Source organism: Halictus rubicundus, unplaced genomic scaffold (genome assembly GCF_050948215.1).
Source record: "Halictus rubicundus isolate RS-2024b unplaced genomic scaffold, iyHalRubi1_principal scaffold0045, whole genome shotgun sequence".
NCBI classification, from domain to species: domain Eukaryota; kingdom Metazoa; phylum Arthropoda; class Insecta; order Hymenoptera; family Halictidae; genus Halictus; species Halictus rubicundus.
Window position 1 is genome coordinate 203,016 of NW_027488586.1, and position 20,650 is coordinate 223,665.

The window sequence follows — 20,650 nt, forward strand, 5'->3', positions numbered from 1 at the left end:
TTACTCGTTAGTAGTTTCTCTTTCTATCTTTCACACCTTTAAGCACTTTCCTATATTCGCTTTCTTTTTGTATACTTTGTTTCTATTTTCGGCTTACTTTTTATCTATCTATCCGCATTTATTCACTTTTGTTTCTCTTTGTTACTTCTAGCGTGATTTTTCACCAGAGGCAAGCGGCTAGCTTTATATACTCGTGCCGTGCTTTGGTCGCCCGTTCCAGCATTTCGCGCTCGCTTCGTTCTACTTTTCCATTTTCCTACCTGACAATTCTATCGGATTTTTTGAGAATCCTCTTTAGTTTTTGCTTCTCTTTCTTTTAAGCTTTTACTAAATTCTCTGTTTTTTCATAAAAATTTTTCTCTCTAAATCGGTTTCTAGACTTAATTTTTATGTTACCAATCGGTTTCCCCGTGTGAAATAACCCCTATATACTGATTTTCGCGCCTATTCGCAGCCTCTAAGTTTACTAAAGTTTTAGTATTGTATTTGCTTTTGTCGCTCGCATTCATTCCGCTATCTTGTGCGGCCTCCTGTTCGTGCGTACGTTTGCTAGCCCCTATATCTACTGCAACCTGCCCTCCATGGTTGTTAATACCTTAATTTCTCTATTATCTTACTTTGTTTATTTCTTTTAACTATCTATTCGCTTTCCTAATTTCTTTCCTTTAGTTTTAAATACTATATTACTTATTTTCATCTAACGTAAGCTAATTTTCAGTTCTTACTTTACATTCAACCATTTTCTCTCGTTGTTTGTACGCTCTTATTTGTAATCTTAATTAACTACTGTTCATTGTCGCATTTTTAGTCCGTTGTCCGCATTCTTCTCTAACTTTCACTCTTTTTTCACTCTACTCACTTCAGGTCACCCTGGACCGGAGGGAGCTCTGTGGCCTTGATGAGGGGGGGGGGGGTGGTTTGGCGGGCGCCTAGTGCCAGGGAAGAATCATCAGCTTTTCGGAGTGGCATTCCTTGGTTCAACTGGTGTTCTTCAGGGGTGTTTTTTTGTGGGTCGGTCCTCCCTATTCATTTCTCCTGTTCTACATCTAGCCCGGCCCTGCAGTGTCTGCTTTCCTCAGGCTTCGATATATTGCAAGAGTCCTGTCCGGTGTCCCGTTCCCATTTCCCTTTGAGTTTCCTTTGCGCCTCCCCCCTCCTCCTATCCCCCTCCTCCCTTCCGAGGTACCTGAAAATGAATAAAGTTACTAGAGCCTTTGATTCCTATCTTTTACTCTATTATTATCCCATTTTTTACTCGTGTTACTTAGCTTTCTTTTAGATGTCGTTCATCCTATCGGGGTCTCCCGATTCTAAGTCTTCCTGCGTTCCCCTCATGATCGGGTTATCAGTTCCTTCTCTTTCCCTCCTTCTTTCTTCTGCTTCCTTCTTTTTTATTACGTTCCTGCAGAAACTCGCAAACGCCCTCCAGTTGTTTTCATCCCTCAGTATTTCCGACATCAGTCTCCCGCCTGAAAGGTCCTCTTCCCTCAGTCCCATTTCCCTTCTCATCATCTTCCTCTCCTCCTCCCATTGCTGGCATTCGATCAATGTGTGTTGTGGGGTATCTACAGTTCCAGGGTGGTACCAGCATTCGTCTGAGTGAGCCTTCCCAATTCTCCTTCTGAAGCTGTTGAAAACCCCATGTCCCGTGAGCATCTGAGAACAGTAAAAATTTAACTGTCCGTGTCTTCTTTTCCTCCACGTCTTGATACATGGGATGAGCTGGTGCGTCCACCTTCCTACGCATCCCGCATTCCATTCTTTCTGCCATTGTAGTTCTGTAACTTCTTTCATTTTCTTTCTAATGTGTATTTTCGTGCATTTTCTTATTTTTTCTTTGTCGTCAAGCATTTCTCCTTCTATTTTTAGTCCTATCAAGATTTCGTCAATGTCTCTGTTCGAGCAATCAGCTGTTCGGTGCCGCTGTGCGTCCGCACGCACACACAGCAAATTAGCGACTGCCGAACTTTGTTTGTATCGAGGACTCGGCCGTCGTCGCGGTTTGTCTCTCTCTCTCCCCGCACACTTCGGGCGGACCGAGTAGTTCGGGGTGCGCGGCGAGGGGAGAGAGCCCCGTCAATATACACGGCAATCCGTCGAGCCCTCGGCCTCTTTTCCGAGAATCGCAGTGGTAACAGTAATAAATCAATTAGCTCTCCCACAAATTCCGACTTTATTTCTTGAACATGTCGCGATCGTAAGTTAAAGGTTCCAACGTTACGGAACCCAACGAAGATCCAAAACAGTCTCCTAGTTCTCTGTGTTCTCCTGCCATTATTTGTATTCTATTCAAAATTTCTGTCCTCAATATTTTCTCCTCTATCTCGAATTGTTGTCTCCTCTCTTGTATTTTCAGGTGCCACGGTGTGATACCCGCCAGTACGCATAAGGTTTCATTTGGTACTGACCTGTACGCAGATACTACTCTTCTCAGTCCAATTCTCTGAGTTTTTTAATAATTAAGTAGTTTCTTTGTACAGATGCCGCTTCCGCCCACACCGGGGCTCCGTACATGACAATGGCCTCCATTGTCATGTACCAGAGTTTTCTAGTTGCTTCTGACGTCTTCATTCCGTTTGTCATCAAACTACTTATTGCCGATAGGTATCTTATAGCTTTGTTTGTCGATTCAATAAAATGTTCTTTGAATTAGATCGATCATCAATTGCTATATATAACGATCATCAATTAAACATTGTGCCAATCTACAATGATTCAAGTTAATTTGTAAAATATCCATTGACGGTGATTAACTTCCTCTTATTAGCTTCCTTCCGAAAGCCCCGCTACATATTTCTTATACTGCGGGCAGCTTACCGCTGGAATTCCTGCTCTAATACAGAGCACGCAATTTTTAATAGCCTCGCAGCCGTTTATTTGGTGCCCCAGTTTTCCACACCTCCTGCAAAGCTCCTTTCCCTGAAAATCTAACTTGCAATTATACGAAAGATGTCCAAAACCATGGCATTTAAAACATCTTACGAGGTTCTGCGTCCTTTTTATTCTGCAAAATGTGTACCCTATTTTTATTTTGCTTATTTCGTGTACCCTATTTTTGTACCTTATGCGTATCTTCACCCAATGCTTCTTTGACGGTTTTCTCCATTTCGCTCCCTTCCAACCCTTTTTCTAACTCTATGACCAAATCCCCCCCTCTGGACTTCCTTATAGTCTGAATCCCTTCCATTTTACTACCCGCCTTGTCCTTAATTTGTTTGAACAAATCTGCAAAGGTTTTTTGCACCGTTGTCTTAACTATCACCGCTTCGCTTTTCGGCCCTTCCGGCATTTTCCTTTTCCTCTCTTTTTCTTCCTTTTCCCTTTTCTTAGCTAGCGTTTCCTCTTCCTCTTTCCTTTTTTACTCATTAATCTCTTTTCCTCTTTCTTTTTATTGTTCTCTACTTCCTTCCACTCTTCTTCTTTATTCGTTTCTTTATCCTCCTCTCTGTATTCTACTTTGTTTCCCCCATATCCCTGTCTGTGTCTGTTACGGATTGGGACGGAAAATAAACTCTGCTGGGCGGGACGAGCACTTTATTCTACCGTCGAACGGTCGTCACTTAACTGAGTAATTTTACAAAGGAATATGTACAATGTGAAGCCCACAGGTTGGACTTCAGGTTATAATAAATGTATGAAACCGAGAGAATTGCAGAATTATTGTCAGCTGAGCGGCTGAGAATCCAGATACCGAATCGCTGTAGCTAGACTGGTCCCACGACGCGCGACGTCTTAGCTACTTACTAACGATTTTAAGAGAGGAACTATTTCGCGATGTTAACGTTGGGAGATGAACTAACGATCTGATCGTTGGCGAGCCGCGAGCAGTTTCCTATCACCGCCGGAACGATGACTTGCCGAATTTGAACCCGGGCCAATAGAATTTCTATTATCGCGTCGATGATCGATCCGGCGGCGACAGCCTATGGCACGACTCGCCGTCGATCGACCGCCGATCTCGCGGCGACACGAGCACCCGCCAATAGTGGGGCGGCGCGGTGGATCTCGCGTGCGAGATCTGTCGTCACGCGCAGCCAATCCCAAACAGAGTCTGTATCTCTTTCTTTTCTTTCCCCGTTTTCTATCATTTGTCTCCTAATGGTACCCTTTTTACTCCTGCTTGGTCCCTCCTCTAAACTATCTTCCCTCTGTTCGTCTTTCGTTCCCCTCATTTCCAGGCACGGTGAACTCTGCGTGCCTGAGTCTCTCATGATTAGGGTTCTTTTTAATTTTTTATTTTCAATCATAAGATTAACGTTCATGATTTTAGTGACCGCCACTTCGAGTTGCATATCTGCCTGGGCCGCGTGTTTAATTATATTAAGTTTTATTGACTCGCTATGCCCCGCTAAATAACTCCTAACCTCCCTCGTAGAGTTCCTTATTTTTCTTACTAATAATTCGATTTCTTTGATTGTACATGCAATATCCTCTTCACCCTTATCATTATTATACTCCCCTCCCCCCGAGTCTACGTTAATAACTTGTACCGTGTTATTTAAACTATCCTCTTGTTTCTTATCTACTTTCTTTCTTTTCGAATTATTCTCCGTGATGGGTGTTAATCTTCTTGCTTTTAACCAGTCCGAGTCACTATCCTCTTCATTACTCTTCCTAACTCTCTTCTCCCCTTTTGTATTTTTCCTATCTATTATTGTATTCTCTTTTTCTTTGTCTTTTAACCTTTTATCCTCTTTCCTATCTGCCGTGGAGGTTAAAAACACCTCCACCTCCGGTCCCCCCAGTTGCTGTGTGTTTTGAGAGCTGTTCGGAATTCTGCACGAATTCCGGCAAGGAGACGGATGGCGGTTCCCCCAAACACTACATGCACTATTTAATTGAGACGCCTAGTTGGTACCTGTCACGCTATCTATGAGTGCGACACGATACAGTTTACCTGTCGCTAATTAGCAGGATTAACGTGCTCACGTGTGGTGTCGCGAGCCGTCATCCGCCCTCCCCACTCTCTATCTTCTCGCGTCGAGGAAGATTTGCCTCCTGCACGTTTTTCGGCAAGTATAACGCCGCCGGAGAAAGTCGTGCATTGTGTATTGTGTAAGGACGTCCCGCAAGGGAGAATTAAACTACCATTCTGACTTAGTTATCAAAACGAGGACGTGATCCTTTTCGGTGTACGGCTGTTTCTCCGACCTCACGTTTTTCCAACCACGTTGTGTTTTCCGCTCCCGATCGGCATAGCACGGAGTGGACTGGAACCACTCCAGCCACCTCCAGTATTCAATTACTAGGCAATTTAATAATTCGCAACAGAGAGCTCATATTTACTTTCCGTACCCCCTTTACGGGGCTGATCCCCTTTCTTGATAACTATACTAACTTTCTATTAGTCTTCTAGTTAACTTGTTTCCTGTTTTAAATTACCCGCGTCTTTTAAGTCACTTATTCTATATTTTTGCACCCAAATTCTTAATTCTCTCGTTATAGATTAAATGCTTATATGATAGAGGAGAGGTATCTTCCATAATTAACAAATACAAATTTAGTCGTATTTATCTATATTTCTTAATTTGTTACAAACTAAGGACAAGATGCCACCTTGTCCAGTTTTATCGGGTCTCAGCCCGCGCACGCAGTTTTATTTTTCGTTTCGCTTCTATAATCGCTTATTTTAATTTACTCGCCTTATTCCTAGTCTTATAATCTATCCTACTTACTCTATATTTCTTAATCTTAATCTTTCTCTTTTAATATTTTAACTCTTCCTATTTCTAAGTTTTAACTCTTAATTATACTACGCAATAATTCTACTTTTTTAACAAAGTCTATTTACATTGGATATATTATCCCCTATGCTCTCTTATCAATAATATTTCTTTTTATTTTCAGGTGACCCGCTGCTTTGGACCGTCCTGTATGTCCGCCTAACGGTAAACACGTTCCTGCGAGTCGAGGCGGCGAATCTCTCTATCTTTGTCTTGCCCGTACCGCGGGCCTATACTAACAGAGTTGTCCTTGATCTCGCAGTTCGATTGTTACCACAATTTTCAATAGTCGCGGTCCTTTCTCTTTGCTTTAATTATCCGTTGCCTTATTGTTAATGCTTATGCTATTTTAATCTATGTTTTAATTATTTATTTACTTATTGTTCCGCCTATTTTTCTACAAATAAAATTCTACAACAAAAATTCTAAAATTATAAATTATCTTTTATTTAGTTTACCTAAACCTAATCCTAAACGTTCTAACCCTAAATCCACCGACTTACTTTCTAAAAAAACTGTTTTTCGGTAGTTGTCGCAAGAAGTAAGTGGGGGTTTTTGTACAGTATACCCCCACTAACCCTAACCCTTTTTTTTATCGTGAGGAAATGTTTTATATATACCCCGACTCCCTGGGGGAAGCCGGGGTTATGTGGGACTCTCCCCGGATAGCGGAACCCCCGGAGACTATCCACTAAAACCTCACGCACACCTAAGCTACACGGGAGGTGCCTGGATCACGCGAGTACTCAACAGGACACCTCCCAGCTATCATCATACCCCGGGGGAGGGGTTAACCTCCCCCACTGCCTACGCTATAAGACCCCGGGCGGAGGGACCCGCCCGGTGTCCCCATCCCTGGAGCCCTCGGATTGGACTTCCCGAGCCCCAGCTCGGTCCACCCACAGCTCCCGGAGTCTTCGTGCCCCGCCCGGAGCCGGTATCCCGAAGGAACCAGCCCCGGCCGAGGCAGGAAGACGCCGCCACCGGAAGGAAGGGCCGTCGGAGGCGCGATCCGGCACGCACCGACCCTTCCTTTCCCCAAAACCCCCCACGGATCCCCCTCCCCAATCGGGGAGGGACGGACCGACACCCCCCCACACCGGGAAAGTAACCCGGGGGGTATCGGCCTATCACGGGGGGAGCTATGCTCCCCCCGGGGGCCCGGGACAGATCACGCCCCGGGCCCCCAAGTTCATCACCCCCAATGGTGGGGGCATAACAGGGCGCGGGGAAACTCCCAGTACCAACCCCACTCCGCACCCCACCACTGGGGGCACACGTTGACTCGGGGGAGACCCCCGCGCCCTCCCACCCCTCGCCACCCCCCTCGTGGGGGGCACACGTCGGCGCGGGTGTCGTCTCCGCGCCAAAACACTCCTCGCGGAGCCCGGGTCCCTCTCCCGGGCCCGCTCGGCGGCCTCCTTCCGAGACATCACGTCCTCGCAGAAGGAGGCCACCACCTTCCACGACCTCACGCTGTCGACCATGTGGTCAACCACGGTCGACAGCGAGAGGTCCCACCCTTCCACCGCGGCTCTAAGGACACAGCGCGGCTCAGCCCAGCTGGGCACTCCTCCAGAGTGTGCCGCGCCGTGTCCACATCTTCGCCGCAGTGGTGGCACTGCGCAGTCGGCTCCCGCCCCATTCTGTGCAGGTACTCTCCGAAGCAACCATGGCCGGAGAGCACCAGCGTGAGGCGGAAGGTCAACCTTCCCCGCCTCCTGCACCATATATAAAATATGGGCAGGAGTGCCCGGACAATCGGACGTGTAGAGGGCGCCAACAGCGCCCTCCACTCCGAAAAAGCTTCCGACCGGGCCTGGCGATTCTGGCCCTCGAGCTGCAACTCCTCCTCGCGCGTGAGTTCCACCCCCGGAGTGCGGCGGAAGGAGCGGGCGATCTGGTATAACTTCGCCCGCTCCGCCGCCACCACAGTGAAGGGTGGAATCACGGCGAGGAGTCCCGCAGCCTCGGTGGAGATGGTGCAGTACCCCCGTATGACCCGCAGGGCCAGCCGCCGCCGAACTCTCTCCAAGAGTTTACGGCTGGGCGTGCTGGCCCCGAGCGAGCGGTGCCACACGGGGGCCCCATACAGGGCAATAGACCGCACCACCTCCATATAGAGGCGGCGTACTTTCAAATCCGGCACCCGACATTCGGCAGCAGCCGCGCCAACGCGGCCGCCGTCCTCTCCAGCCGAGGGGCGAGGGGCTCGAAGTGCCCATCGAATCGCCAGCGGCCGTCTATGACCAGGCCCAGGTACCTCATCCTGGGCCCGATCTCGACGGAGGTTTCAGCGACACGAATCCGGAGGTCCTGACCACGGGGTAGCCGCCACGGCCGAGACGATCCGTACATCCAGATCGCCTCGGTCTTTGCGGCGGCCACGGTCAACCCCATCCTCCGGATTCGCCCGACCACGCGGGCCAGGTCGGCCTCACCCAGGTGCCTGGTTCTCCTCCAGTCCTCCCCCTCGGCATAAACCGTATCCGGGGGGAGGACAACCCGCAGCACCGCGTCATATGCCAAGTTCCACAGGAGCGGTCCGAGGAACGACCCCTGTGGAACGCCGAGGTGCGTCTCCCTCGAGTGCACAATGCTATACCGGCTGGTAAATACCACCTCTCTGTCGCGGAGATAGTCGCCGACCACCTCCCGGAGATAAGGGGGCACTTGGAAATAGTCCAGCGCCCCCATTATCTCCGACCAGGGCAGGGTGTTGAAAGCGAGGCTGCGCCAGGCCTGTTCCTAACCGTACACGCCCCGAACACGACCGACGGATACCGAGATACGCCGGCACCCGCGAGGGCCCCCGCGATCCCCGCGCCACCGAGCCGATCTTGGCGGGAACCGGAACCCGTCATGGTGGGATACCGTCGCGCCGGATGCGTGACGACGCCGGAAAAGCCGGCCGCGAACCGTACCGCACCGCACCCCCTCGCCTAGCAGACGAGAGAGACGAGCCGGAAAACGGTCTCTTTGGCCTTCCGCCACGCTCGCGAACGGACGTTTTCTCTGAGCTAAGATCGCCAGCCGCCGATACCGATCACGACCAGAACGGTCTTTCCGCGACGCCGAAAAGCCGAGGATTAAGCCGCGCCGTTAGCGCACAGTTTGCCCGCGGAATTATCGCCGCGAGTGTGCCGACGTGTGCCCGCGAACCGCAAACCCCGGACACGCCGCGGCGTGCCGAAGTATCTGGAGCGCCGACCCGAACGCCGAGCTATCGAGACCGGAACCAGGGTAAGTAGCCTTCCGTCCTGTTAAACCCGACATCTCCGCCTCCGTCCTACCCCTCGGAGAGCGAACCACCCGCGACCGGCGACACGCCGGCCGTCCTGGGGCACGGACTCTCCGTCCGCCGAGGTTGCCCTGGTCCGGATGCGCCGCTGCGTACGGCCATGACCCCGCCGTGATACGAGTCCCGAATCGCGACCGCCGACCACCGAAACGCGAAGCCGGGACAGTGACGAACATTTCGAATAATCGTGTCGTTAATCACCCGTGCTCGACCGGCCGCGTCCCGCCGTAACCCTCGCGTTATCCCGTCGCGAACCCTGGCACGGCGAGCCAAATCTGGCCGCGAGGAACCCGTTGCATCGAGATCCGCCGGGAAACGGACTCGTTACAGTGTATATTTCAAAGTACAGTGTTCGTACATTTTCACATTCATTTCACGTTCATTCAATTCAAAATACAGTCCACTTTCATCCAAAATTCACGTGTTCGTCAACGACTCTCTTTTCACACAACTTCGACGCACAGCGCTGTGCGATTCCGGCTCCTCCTCATTCTAAGTATCGTTCGGTCGGCGACCTTTTCCGATACATCGCTGTTAATGTGCAAAACTCGGGTCCGGTCAGAGACATTCAGTTTTCAGGAAACGCTTTCTGTGATCCCCTGTCGAATGGAGAGAAGGACAGCGAAGCTCGACAGCCGCGGTCGCAGAAGAGTATAACATAATATTTACGTGTTGGGTCGGATACATCGGTGTGACATCTCTACCAATCAAACAACAAAACTTCTTTATTTTTCATTATCTTTTTATGGCTTTTTCACAAATAAATTTGAGACATTTTTCTGATGAAAATGATACCAAATATGATATAATTCCGATGATAATTATAATTATAAGTATACTTGTGTAATGAACGATTAAAGTTTCGGATGCAAAGAGGGACAGCCAGAAAGAGACGTGGAGAATCGAAGCGTTCGGGAAAGGTGAAAGACTGGCGTGAGCTCAGTCCTTTAAATCAGAAAATAAACTTTTTTATTATTAATTATTTTTTTATGGGACTTTCACCCAACATATTCGCAGCATTCTTCCATTGAAAACGATATCAAATATGATATAATTCCGATGATAATTACTTGTGTAATGAACGATTGAAGTTTCGAACGCAAAGAACTGCGTATGGGAAAGAAAGAGACGCGGAGAGTCGAAGCGTTCGGAAAAGATGAAAGATTGGTGTGAGCTCAGGCCTTTAAATAAAAAAATAAACTTTTTCATTATTAATTATTTTTCTATGGGAGTTTCACCAACATACTCGAGGCATTTTTCTAAGGAAAACGTTACCAAGTATGACAAAATTCCGACGATATTTACTTGTGTAATGAACGACGGAAATTTCAGACGCAAAGAAGGACAGCATATAAAAAGAAAGAGACGCGACGAGTCCTTCTCGCCTCGAGTCCGACTGCTTGGTTTTCGCCGCGTTGCACAGTGCGGACAAATTGCCGAATTTCGGGCAAAAGTCTAGATGTGGTTACTAATGTATATGTATTCACAATTACTCACAGAAAATGAAATTTAACAATACAATTATTGATTATACATAAAGTTTATTGCTTATAAAATATAAAAAATATAAAATGTAAAGAAACAATACTATAAGGTATAAAAAATAGCAAACAATACAATTATAATTAAAACTTAAAGTGACTTAGACACTTTTCAAAACTTTTTTATTTAAATTCGCAATAAAAATTTAAAATATGTGTCTTTTCCTCTATGATAGTGATACACAAACTGAAAATTTCATCGAAATCGGTTGATGGAGAAAAAAACAACGTGCATTGCAAGATATAAGAAACTGTGTATCTGTGCGTTTGTACAAATAGCAATAATACTGCCACCAAATAGCATTATATGGATAAGATCTGTCGAAAGTTAGTTTCATTACTTACGACGTTTATTTCGTTTCTAACTCTACTTGAATAATTGCAGTCATTGCAGTCGAGCATTAGAAGTGGTATTATCGGTTAAATAAGTAAAAAAATTAATTTTCTGTTTTTTACTACGGATCACAATAAGAACGATTGAATTTTGTCATTACTTGTGTGGCGACCATGGTGCGTGGGAACGTGGGAATTTTCGGTCGCGGAAATTCCATCCTTCTCAAGTGCGTACCGGAAGGTCGGGTTGTGGGCCTGGTCATTTAAGTGACGATTGCCAGAACCTCGGCTCGACCGTTACAGTATCTTTGTAACAGACCTGGCTGCGCCAGGCCTGTTCCGAGCCGAACACGGCCGACGGATGCCGAGGTCCGCCGGCACCCGCGAGCGCCCCTGCGATCCCCGCACCACCAAACCGATCTTGGCGGGAACCGGAACCCGCCATGACGAAGTACCGCCGCGCCGGATACCGGACGACGCCGGAAAACCCGGCCGCGAACCGCACCGCACCGCACCCCTCGCCTAGAAGACGAGAGAGACGAGCCGGAAAACGGCCTCTTTGGCTTTCCGCCACGCGCGAGTCCGGACGCATGCGAACGGAATTGCGAACCGAACCCAACGCGAGCCGCCGGGATCCTGCCGAAGACCGCTCTGCCGCGACCCCGAAGCCGCCGGAGCTTAATACGCGTAGTCCGCGTACCGATAATACCGATATTTGTACTCGGGAGTGCACCGACGTGTGTCTGCAGACCACAGCACCGGCCACGCCGCAGCGTGCCGAACATCCCGAAGCGCCGACCCGACCGCCGAGCGATCGAGACCGGACCCAGGGTGAGTAGACCTCCATCCTATTACCCGATACCTCCGCTCCCGCCCCCACGCCCACGGAGAGCGAACCACCCGCGACCGGCACCACGCCGGCCGTCCTGGGGCACGGGCTCTCCGCCCGCCGAAATTACCCTGGTCCGGATACGCCGCTGCGTACGGCCACGACCCCGTCGTGATACGAGTCACGAGCCGCGACCGCCGACCGCCGAAATGCGAAGCCGGGACAGTAGCGAACATTCCGAAGACTCGTGTCGTTAATCACCCGTGCCCGACCGTCCGCGTCCCGCCGTAACCCTCGCGTTATCCGGCGTGAACCCTGGCACGGCGAGCCAAATCCGGCCGCGAGGAATCCGTTGTGACGAGATCCGCCGGGAAGCGGACCCGTTACATCTTTAAGAGTGAAGTCCCCGGATGCAATGTTTTGGGTGAGGAAACTTTCTCCATGCCCTTGTGGGGGTGGAGAACCTTCCCTTATTTTAACGGTTTTCGGGGACATTATTTAACGCGCCTCAGGAACGAGAACCAGAGGAAGCTTTGGACTCTCGCGGAGAACGATAGCTCCAGAGAGGGGGGTGTCCCACTTGGACTCCGACCGATTGGACACGTCTCGCTTGGACTGTCCCGATTGGACGCGTTCCTTTTGGACGCCGTGCCGATTCGACTCTTGCCGTTTGGACGCCGTAGCGGTTGGATTCATGGCGTTCGGACGCCGTAAATTTTATAATCATTGTTTTTCGAAGTCTACATATGGTGATATTATATTGTGAAGTATATGGTTAAATATGATTTGGAATCTGTTAAATTTGGATCTGAATTTTTATTTATGAGGTTAGGGTTAGGGTTAGGGTTAGGGTTAGGGTGTACGCCGCCTCTATGTGGAGGTGGGTCGGTCTATAGCCCTGTATGGGGCCCCCGTATGGCACCGCTCGCTCGAGGCCAGCACGCCCAGCCGCAAGCTCTTTGAAAGAGTGCGGCGGCGGCTGGCCTTGCGGGTCATACGGGGGTACCGCACCATCTCCACCGAGGCGGCGGGACTCCTCGCCATGATTCCACCCTTCACTGTGGTGGCGGCGGAGCGGGCGAAGCTATACGATATCGCCCGCTCCTTCCGCCGCCCGCCGGGGGTGGAACTCACGCGCGAGGAGGAGTTGGAGCTCGAGGGCCAGAAACGCCAGGCCCGGACGGAAACTTTTGGCGCCTTCTTCCCGGGCGCTGTTGGCGCCCTCCACACGTCTGATTGTCCGGGCCCTCCTGCCCACATTTTATATATGGTGCAGGAGGCGGGGAAGGTTGACCTTCCGCCTCACGCAGGTGCTCTCCGGCCACGGTTGCTTCGTAGAGTACCTGCACAGAATGGGGCGGGAGCCGACTGCGCAGTGCCACCACTGCGGCGAAGATGTGGACACGGCGCGGCACACTCTGGAGGAGTGCCCAGCTTGGGCTGAGCCGCGCCGTGTCCTTAGAGCCGCGGTGGAAGGGTGTGACCTCTCGCTGTCGACCGTGGTCGACCACATGGTCGACAGCGTGAGGTCGTGGAAGGCGGTGGCCTCCTTCTGCGACGATGTTATCAAGCAGAAGGAGGCCGCCGAGCGGGCCCGGGAACGGGACCCGGCCTCCGCGAGGAGTATTTGGGCGCGGGGGCGACCCCCGCGCCGACGTGTGCCCCCCAGGAGGGGGGCGGAACGGGTAGGGAGGGCGCGGGGGTCTCCCCCGCGCCAACGTGTGCACTCGGTTGTGGGGGGCGGAGTGGGGCTGGCGCGGGGAGTTTCCCCGCGCCCTGTCATGCCCCCACAACTGGTGGCGGTGAACTTGGGGGCCCGGGGTGTGAGCTGACCCGGGCCCCGGGGGGAGCATAGCTCCCCCCGTGATAGGCCGACACCCCCCGGGTTAATTTCCCGGTTTGGGGGGGGGGTGTCGGTCCGTCCCTCCCCGTTTGGGGAGGGGGATCCGTGGGGGGTTTGGGGAAAGGAAGGGTCGGGGCGTGCCGGATCGCGCCTCCGACGGCCCTTCCTTCCGGTGGCGGCGTCTTCTTGCCTCGGCCGGGGCTGGTTCCTTCGGAATACCGGCTCCGAGCGGGGCACGAAGATTCCGGGAGCTGTGGGTGGACCGAGCTGGGGCTCGGGAAACCCAATCCGAAGGCTTCAGGGATGGGGACACCGGGCGGGTCCCTCGGCCCGGGGTCTTGTAGCGTAGGCAGTGGGGGAGGTTAATCCCTCCCCCGGGGTATGATGATAGCTGGGAGGTGTCCTGTTGAGTACTCGCGTGATCCAGGCACCTCCCGTGTAGCTTAGGTGGGCGTGAGGTTTTAGTGGGTAGTCTCCGGGGGCTCCGCCCTCCGGGGAGAGTCCCACATAACCCCGGCTTCCCCCAGGGAGTCGGGGTATGTATAAAACATTTCCTCACGATAAAAAAAAAGGGTTAGTCTGGAGGGGGGTCCGAGGACCTGTGGCCTCTACAGTGGGACCAGCTGTCCCACTGTCGAGCCATTCTCTCTGTTTGAGGGATGTCACAGGTCTAAAGTCCTCTCGCTCCACCTCCTCGTGGTGGACCCTGGGAACACACATAGTTGTGCGTTGCTAACGGAGCGAGGGGCATTCCGCGGGAAGTAGTCTCAATGATGTGTGAGGCGATGCCGGCGGGATCTTCGGATCCTGGCAGGGCCTCCCATGCCGGTAAGGCTCACACGGAGGGATGAAAACCGCGGGCTCTGTGTCCTGCGGGTAACGACCGGGGAGGTCGCCGCAGGGCCCCATACCGTAAACCGGTGGTCATGTTTTACCGGAACGGGGTGCTTGCCTTAATCGGCCGGCCTGCGAGGAGGATAAACCTCTATAAAAAAGTCTCTATTCCCAAGCTATCGTAAACATGGCGAGGGGAAACTCCCGGGCTAAGCACCGGGGGTGGGCGGTAGATGCACCGCTCATTAGCGTTTGTACACCTCGGGATACCTGCCGACCTCCCGTTGTAAATAGGCTTGCCTGGGTAGTGGGGGCTCTGCCCAGGTGGACATTTCTTTTCCCGCCATACTCGTGGGACGAATTATGGATTGCAATATTAATAAAAACGTAGAGGGAAAGGAGGGGGAACCACACCCGGAAGTGGTTGAGGGGGGAGCTGTGGTGGCACCAGTGCCACCACAGGTTATGGGGCCACCGGCCCCAGTGGTTGGAGACCGGCCCAAGGCCAAACCGGTCAAGGGATTGGCGGGACGCGACGGGCTCGACGTGGAGGGGGACTGTAGGTCGGTGGCGTCGATCCCCGATTCCGGGGAGAGCGTCGCCGACCCCGTCGGATAAGCGGGACAGGCTGGACGGGGAAGTCACCTTCTCCCGGCTCCCCCGCATGGAGGTGAGAGGCATGCTCCCCGGGGAGCTAACAGCTCTCCACGTGGGGCTGGCCCGGGAGAACCGGGAGATGGCCGAGAGGAGCCGGAACCTGAAGGGAACCTTCGTAAAGGGCTTCCGCGACTCCTCAGATCTCATTAAAGCGGTGGCCAATGAGATCGACTGCAGGGGCTTCCAGTGGGGAAACACCGCGGTTGGCTCTGGACCTTTGCCGCCCGAGGGCCCGAGCCCGGGGAAAGAACTTCTGAGGGAGCGCTGCGCGGCCCTTGAGAGGGAGTTGCGGGAGATCCGCGACTCCCTCGAAGCTATCAGAGGGGAGCTTATGGCTGTCAAGAGGCTGCGCGACGCTCCCCCCTGCCGGCACCCGCTGTCGTCGGGGATGCCACGGCATTAGACTGGGCTTAGTTCCATCCGCCATGAAATGCGGGTGGAGCTCCGGCGTGCGGACGCGGCCGTTACCCCGGCTGCGGGGGCGAGTAAGCCGCCCCGCCCGTTGCCTCACGTGCCGTTGGCCCAGCCGAGGCCTGCACCTACGCCCACGCCGCCGACGCCCGCGCCGCCGACACCGGCCCCCGGCCCGGTGGCGGGGGGGCTGGGAAGGGCAAGAATAAGAAGAAGCAAAAGAAGAAGGCCGCCACCGCCGCGGGGAGTAGCGGTTTGGCTGCCCCTCCGGCGCCGCCGGCGACCCCGCGCCTGGACCCGCCCCCGGCGCCTGCACCGGGCGCTCCTGCTGAACAGGACACCTGTGCGGAGGTTGTCGGTAGGCGGGCCGTCTCCGCGGCCAAGGCCGTTGCTAAGGCCGCCGCCCAAGTCGCGGCGGCCATCTCGGCTGGCACCCCGAAGGCCAGGAGGGCCGCTGTCCCCGCCTCGAAGGGCGCGAAGACGGCGGCCAAAGTCAGGGCCCCGCCCCGCTCCGCGGCAGTCGCCCTGACTGTCCCGGAGGGGAGCGGGACCTCATATGAGGAGGCTATTAGAAGGGCCCGCCAGGGGGTCGATTTAGACGCCCTCGGCATCGGGGCCCTCCATTGGAAGAGGGCGGTAACCGGGGGCCTCATTATTGAGGTCCCTGGTGCCGATGGGGGCCCCAAGGCCGACGCCTTGGCCGCCAAGATGGCCGCCATCCTGGGGGGAGGGACGTAAAGGTGTCCAGGCCCGTGAAGACGGCGGAATTCCGCTTCACGGGCCTGAAGGTTTCCGTGACCCCCCAGGAGGTAGTGGAGGCGGTGTCGAGAACCGGGGGCTGCACCGCCGAGTCCGTTAGGGTAGGGGAGCTTAAGGCTCCGCCCAACGGGCTCGGCACCATATGGGTGCAGTGCCCGGCCACGGCGGCCCTAGCCCTCGAAAAGGCGGGCAAGGTACGCGTGGGGTGGTCCACCGCCCAGGTGGTGGTGTTGGCACCACGACCGCTGCAGTGTTTCCGCTGCCTCGCCTTAGGCCACGTACGGCAGCGGTGCACTGCGGAGGTCGACCGCAGCGGTCACTGTTACCGCTGCGGTGACGCCGCCCATCGGGCGGTGGTGTGCAAGGCGCCGCCCCACTGCGTGGTGTGCGCGGCCTTGGGGAGACCGGCGGGCCACAAGGCGGGGAGCAAGGCGTGCTCCCCGCCGCCAAAGGCCAGGAAGGGCGCAAAGGGGGTGGGCGGTGTGCCCCCCCCCCAAGCCGCGGCGAAGAAGGGCTCCGGGGGCGCGCCGATCGCTCCCCCCGCCGCCACTTCCAAGGAGGTGGTGGCCATGGAGGTGGAGGCGGGTCCAAACGGGGCTGCGGAGGGGACTAGCGCGGGGGCCCAATAATGGCCCACACTCCGCGTCGGTCCCCTCTCCCGGTACTCCAAGCCAACCTCAACCACTGCCTCCGGGCGCAGGACCTGATGGTCCAGTGCCTGGGGGATTGGGGGGTTGGCCTGGCCGTCGCCACGGAGCCGTACAGAGTCCCGGACCATCCACACTGGTCCGGTGACGTGGACGGCTCCGTGGCGATATGGTGGCGTCGCCACTCGGCGAATGTGCCCCTGCTCCGTGGTCAAACGGGGCAGGGGGATGGTCATGGTGAAGTGGGGAAGACTTCTGGTCGTGGGGTGCTACAACTCACCCAGTTGTGACTCCGCCGAACTCGGGATGTTCCTGGACCGGCTGGGGCTAATGATAGCCCCATATATAGCCGCTCCGGTGATGGTCCTGGGGGACCTCAATGCGAGGTCCACCACCTGGGGTAACACCGCGACCAGCGCCCGAGTCGGAGTCCTGGAAGACTGGGCGGAGGGGATGGAGCTCCGGTTGTTAAAACGGGGCTCCGTGACTACGTGCGTGAGGTGGAATGGCTGGTCCATAGTGGACGTGTCATTCGCGACAGCCGCCGCCTCGCGCCGTGTGTCCAATTGGCTGGTCTGGAGTGGGGAGACATTGTCGGACCACAGCTACGTCTTGATGGACGTGGCTGTGGTCTCGGACTCGCCGTTGGACACGCCCCTCCGACGTGGCACGCCGTCGGCGCCCAGATGGGCGCTGAAACGACTGGACGGGGACCTCCTGAGGGCCGTAATAATCGGCTCCGCCTGGCCTTCGGCCAGGGAGCGCGGGGTAAATGAGGGGGCGACTTGGATCCGGGGCACGTTGCAGATGATCTGCGACGTGGCGATGCCCCGGGTCCGAGCTCAGCCCCCGAGACAGTCTGTTTACTGGTGGTCGGTGGAGCTGGCCGAACTTCGCAGTTCGGCCGGCCGAGCCCGCCGCCAGTACACCCGCGCCCGTCGCCGCCATTTTCCGGGCGGCGACGCGGAGCCGAGGGTCGCCGAGCTGTACAGGGAGTACAGGTCGGCGGCCGTGGCCCTCAAGCGGGCGATTGCCGCTGCTAAGGCCAAGGCCTGGGATGAGCTCCTGCTCACCCTCCGTGACGATCCGTGGGGACGCCCGTATAAGGTGGTGCTTGGGAAGCTCCGCCCCTGGGCGTCCCTGGTCACGGAGAGGTTAGACCCGGAATTCCTGGGGCGCGTCGTTGACACCCTCTTCCCCCATGGTGATGGGGTTGAGGGGAGGAGGGAACGCGCCCCGGGTCCGACCATTGAGTGGTCGGACGAATTCCGGGTCACCGAGTGGGAGCTGCACCGGGCCGTCCGGGAACTCCGGGCCAGGGGCAAGAAGGCCCCTGGCCCCGATGGGGTTCCCCGTGGTATAATGGCCTTAGCTCTGGAGGTCCTCGGCCCGGCGTTCAGGAGCATCATGGACCCCAAGAAGTGGAAGGAAGCGTGCCTGGTTCTCCTCCAAAAGGAGGGGAAACCCGCAGAGTCTCCCTCTGCATACCGGCCGGCCGGTTTGTTTACTCGACGAGGCGGGCAAGCTGTTCGAAAGGATAATTACCGCCCGCCTCGTCGAGCACCTGTCTCAGGGTGGTCCCGGCCTGAGCGACAGCCAGTTTGGATTCCGGAGGGGGCGCTCGAATATAGACGCCTTGGAGCGTCTGCGCCTCCTCCGGGAAAGGGCTGTCGCCCGGGGCAGGGTGTTGGTAGCTGTGTCATTGGACATCTCTCATGGATTCAACACCCTGCCCTGGAAGGAGATAGTGGGGGCGCTGAAATATTTCCAGGTGCCCCCCTATCTCCGGGAGGTGGTCGGGGACTATCTCCGCGACAGAAAGGTGATGTTTACCGGCCGGTATAACATCGTCTACACGAGGGAGACCCACCGCGGCGTTCCACAGGGGTCGGTCTTCGGACAGCTCCTGTGGAACTTGGCGTACGACGCGGTGCTGCGGGTTGTCCTCCCCCCGGACACGGGTGTCATCTGCATAGCAGATGGTTTATGCCGAGGGGGAGGACTGGAGGAGAACCAGGCACCTGTGTGAGACTGCCCTGGACTGCGTGGTCGGGCGAATCCGGAGAATGGGGTTGACCGTGGCCGCCACAAAAACCGAGGCGATATGGTTACATTCGTCTCGGGTGTGGCGGCTACCCCGTGGTCAAGATCTCCGGATTCGTGTCGCTGAAACCTCCGTCGCGATCGGGCCCAGGATGAGGTACCTGGGCCTGGTCATAGACGGCCGCTGGCGATTCGATGGACACTTCGAGCTCCTCGCCCCCAGACTAGAGAGGACGGCAGCCGCATTGGCGCTGCTGCTGCCGAATGTCGGGGGGCCGGATTTGAAAGTACGCCGCCTCTATGTCGAGGTGGTGCGGTCTATAGCCCTTTATGGGGCCCCCGTATGGCACCGCTCGCTCGAGGCCAGCACGCCCAGCCGCAAACTCTTGGAAAGAGTGCGGCGGCAGCTGGCCTTACGGGTCATACGGGGGTACCGCACCATCTCCACCGACGCGGCGGGAGTCCTCGCCGTAATTCCACCCTTCACTGTGGTGGCGGCGGAGCGGGCGAAATTATACCAGATCGCCCGCTCCTTCCGCCGCCCGCCGGGGGTGGAACTCACGCGCGAGGAGGAGTTGGAGCTCGGGGGCCAGAATCGCCAGGCCCGGACGGAAGCTTTTTCGGAGTGGAGGGCGCAGTGCCACGACTGCGGCGATCATGTAGACACGGCGCGGCATACCCTGGAGGAGTGCCCTGCTTGGGCCGGGCCGCGCCGTGTCCTGAGAGCCGCAGTGGGCGGGTGGGACCTCGCGCTGTCGACCGTGGTCGACCACATGGTCGGCAGCGTGGGGTCGTGGAAGGCGGTGGCCTCCTTCTGTGAGGACGTGATATCCCGGAAGGAGGCCGCCGAGCGGGCCCGGGAACGTCAATCGGTCTCGGCCAGGAGGGTGTGGGCGCGGGGACGACCCCCGCGCCGACGTGTGCCCCCCAGGAGGTGGACGGCGACGGCTGGGAGGGCGCGGGGGTCTCCCCCGCGTCAACGTGTGCCCCCGGTTGTGGGGGGCGGAGTGGGGTTGGCGCGGGGAGTTTCCCCGCGCCCTGTTATGCCTCCACAATTGGGGGCGGTGATTTTGGGGGTTCGGGGTGTGAGCTGACCCCGGCCCCCGTGACAGGACGACACCCCCCGGGTTAATTTCCCGGTTCGGGGGGGTGTCGGTCCGTCCCTCCCGTTAGGGGAGGGGGATTCGTGTGGGGATTTGGGTGAGGAAGGGTCGGGGCGTGCCGGATCGCGCCTACGGCGGCCCTTGCTTCCGGTGGCGGCGTCTTCTTGCCTCGGCCGGGGCTGGTTCCTTCGGGATACCGGCTCCGAGCGGGGCACGAGGACTCCGGGAGCTGTGGGTGGACCGAGCTGGGGCTCGGGAAGCCCAATCCGAAGGCTCCAGGGATGGGGACACCGGGTGGGTCCCTCCGCCCGGGGTCTTATAGCGTAGGCAGTGGGGGAGGTGAACCCCTCCCCCGGGGTATGATGATAGCTGGGAGGTGTCCTGTTGAGTACTCGCGTGATCCAGGCACCTCCCTTTTAGCTTAGGTGGGCGTGGGTTTTTAGTGGGTACCCCTTGGGGATTTCCCCCAAGGGCAGTCCCACATAACCCCGACTCCCCCCAGGGAGTCGGGGTATGCGTAAAGCATTTTCCCACGGAAAAAAAGGGTTAGGGTTAGTCTTAGGGAACGTCACGAATCCAACCGCCACGGCGTCCAGACGGTACGAGTTCAATCGGCACGGCGTCCA

The 20,650-nt window shown here is 55.7% G+C and overlaps 1 protein-coding gene across 1 annotated transcript; it reads right to left on the reverse strand.

The window, feature by feature from the left end:
* Positions 1-3,049: 3,049 nt before the first annotated feature.
* LOC143363380 (uncharacterized) lies at positions 3,050-8,999 on the reverse strand. Its single transcript, XM_076803977.1, is given in 4 exon segments — positions 3,050-3,225; positions 7,066-7,287; positions 7,290-7,444; positions 8,935-8,999. Coding segments are annotated over 4 exon segments (618 nt in total).
* Between the last annotated feature and the right edge of the window lie 11,651 nt (positions 9,000-20,650).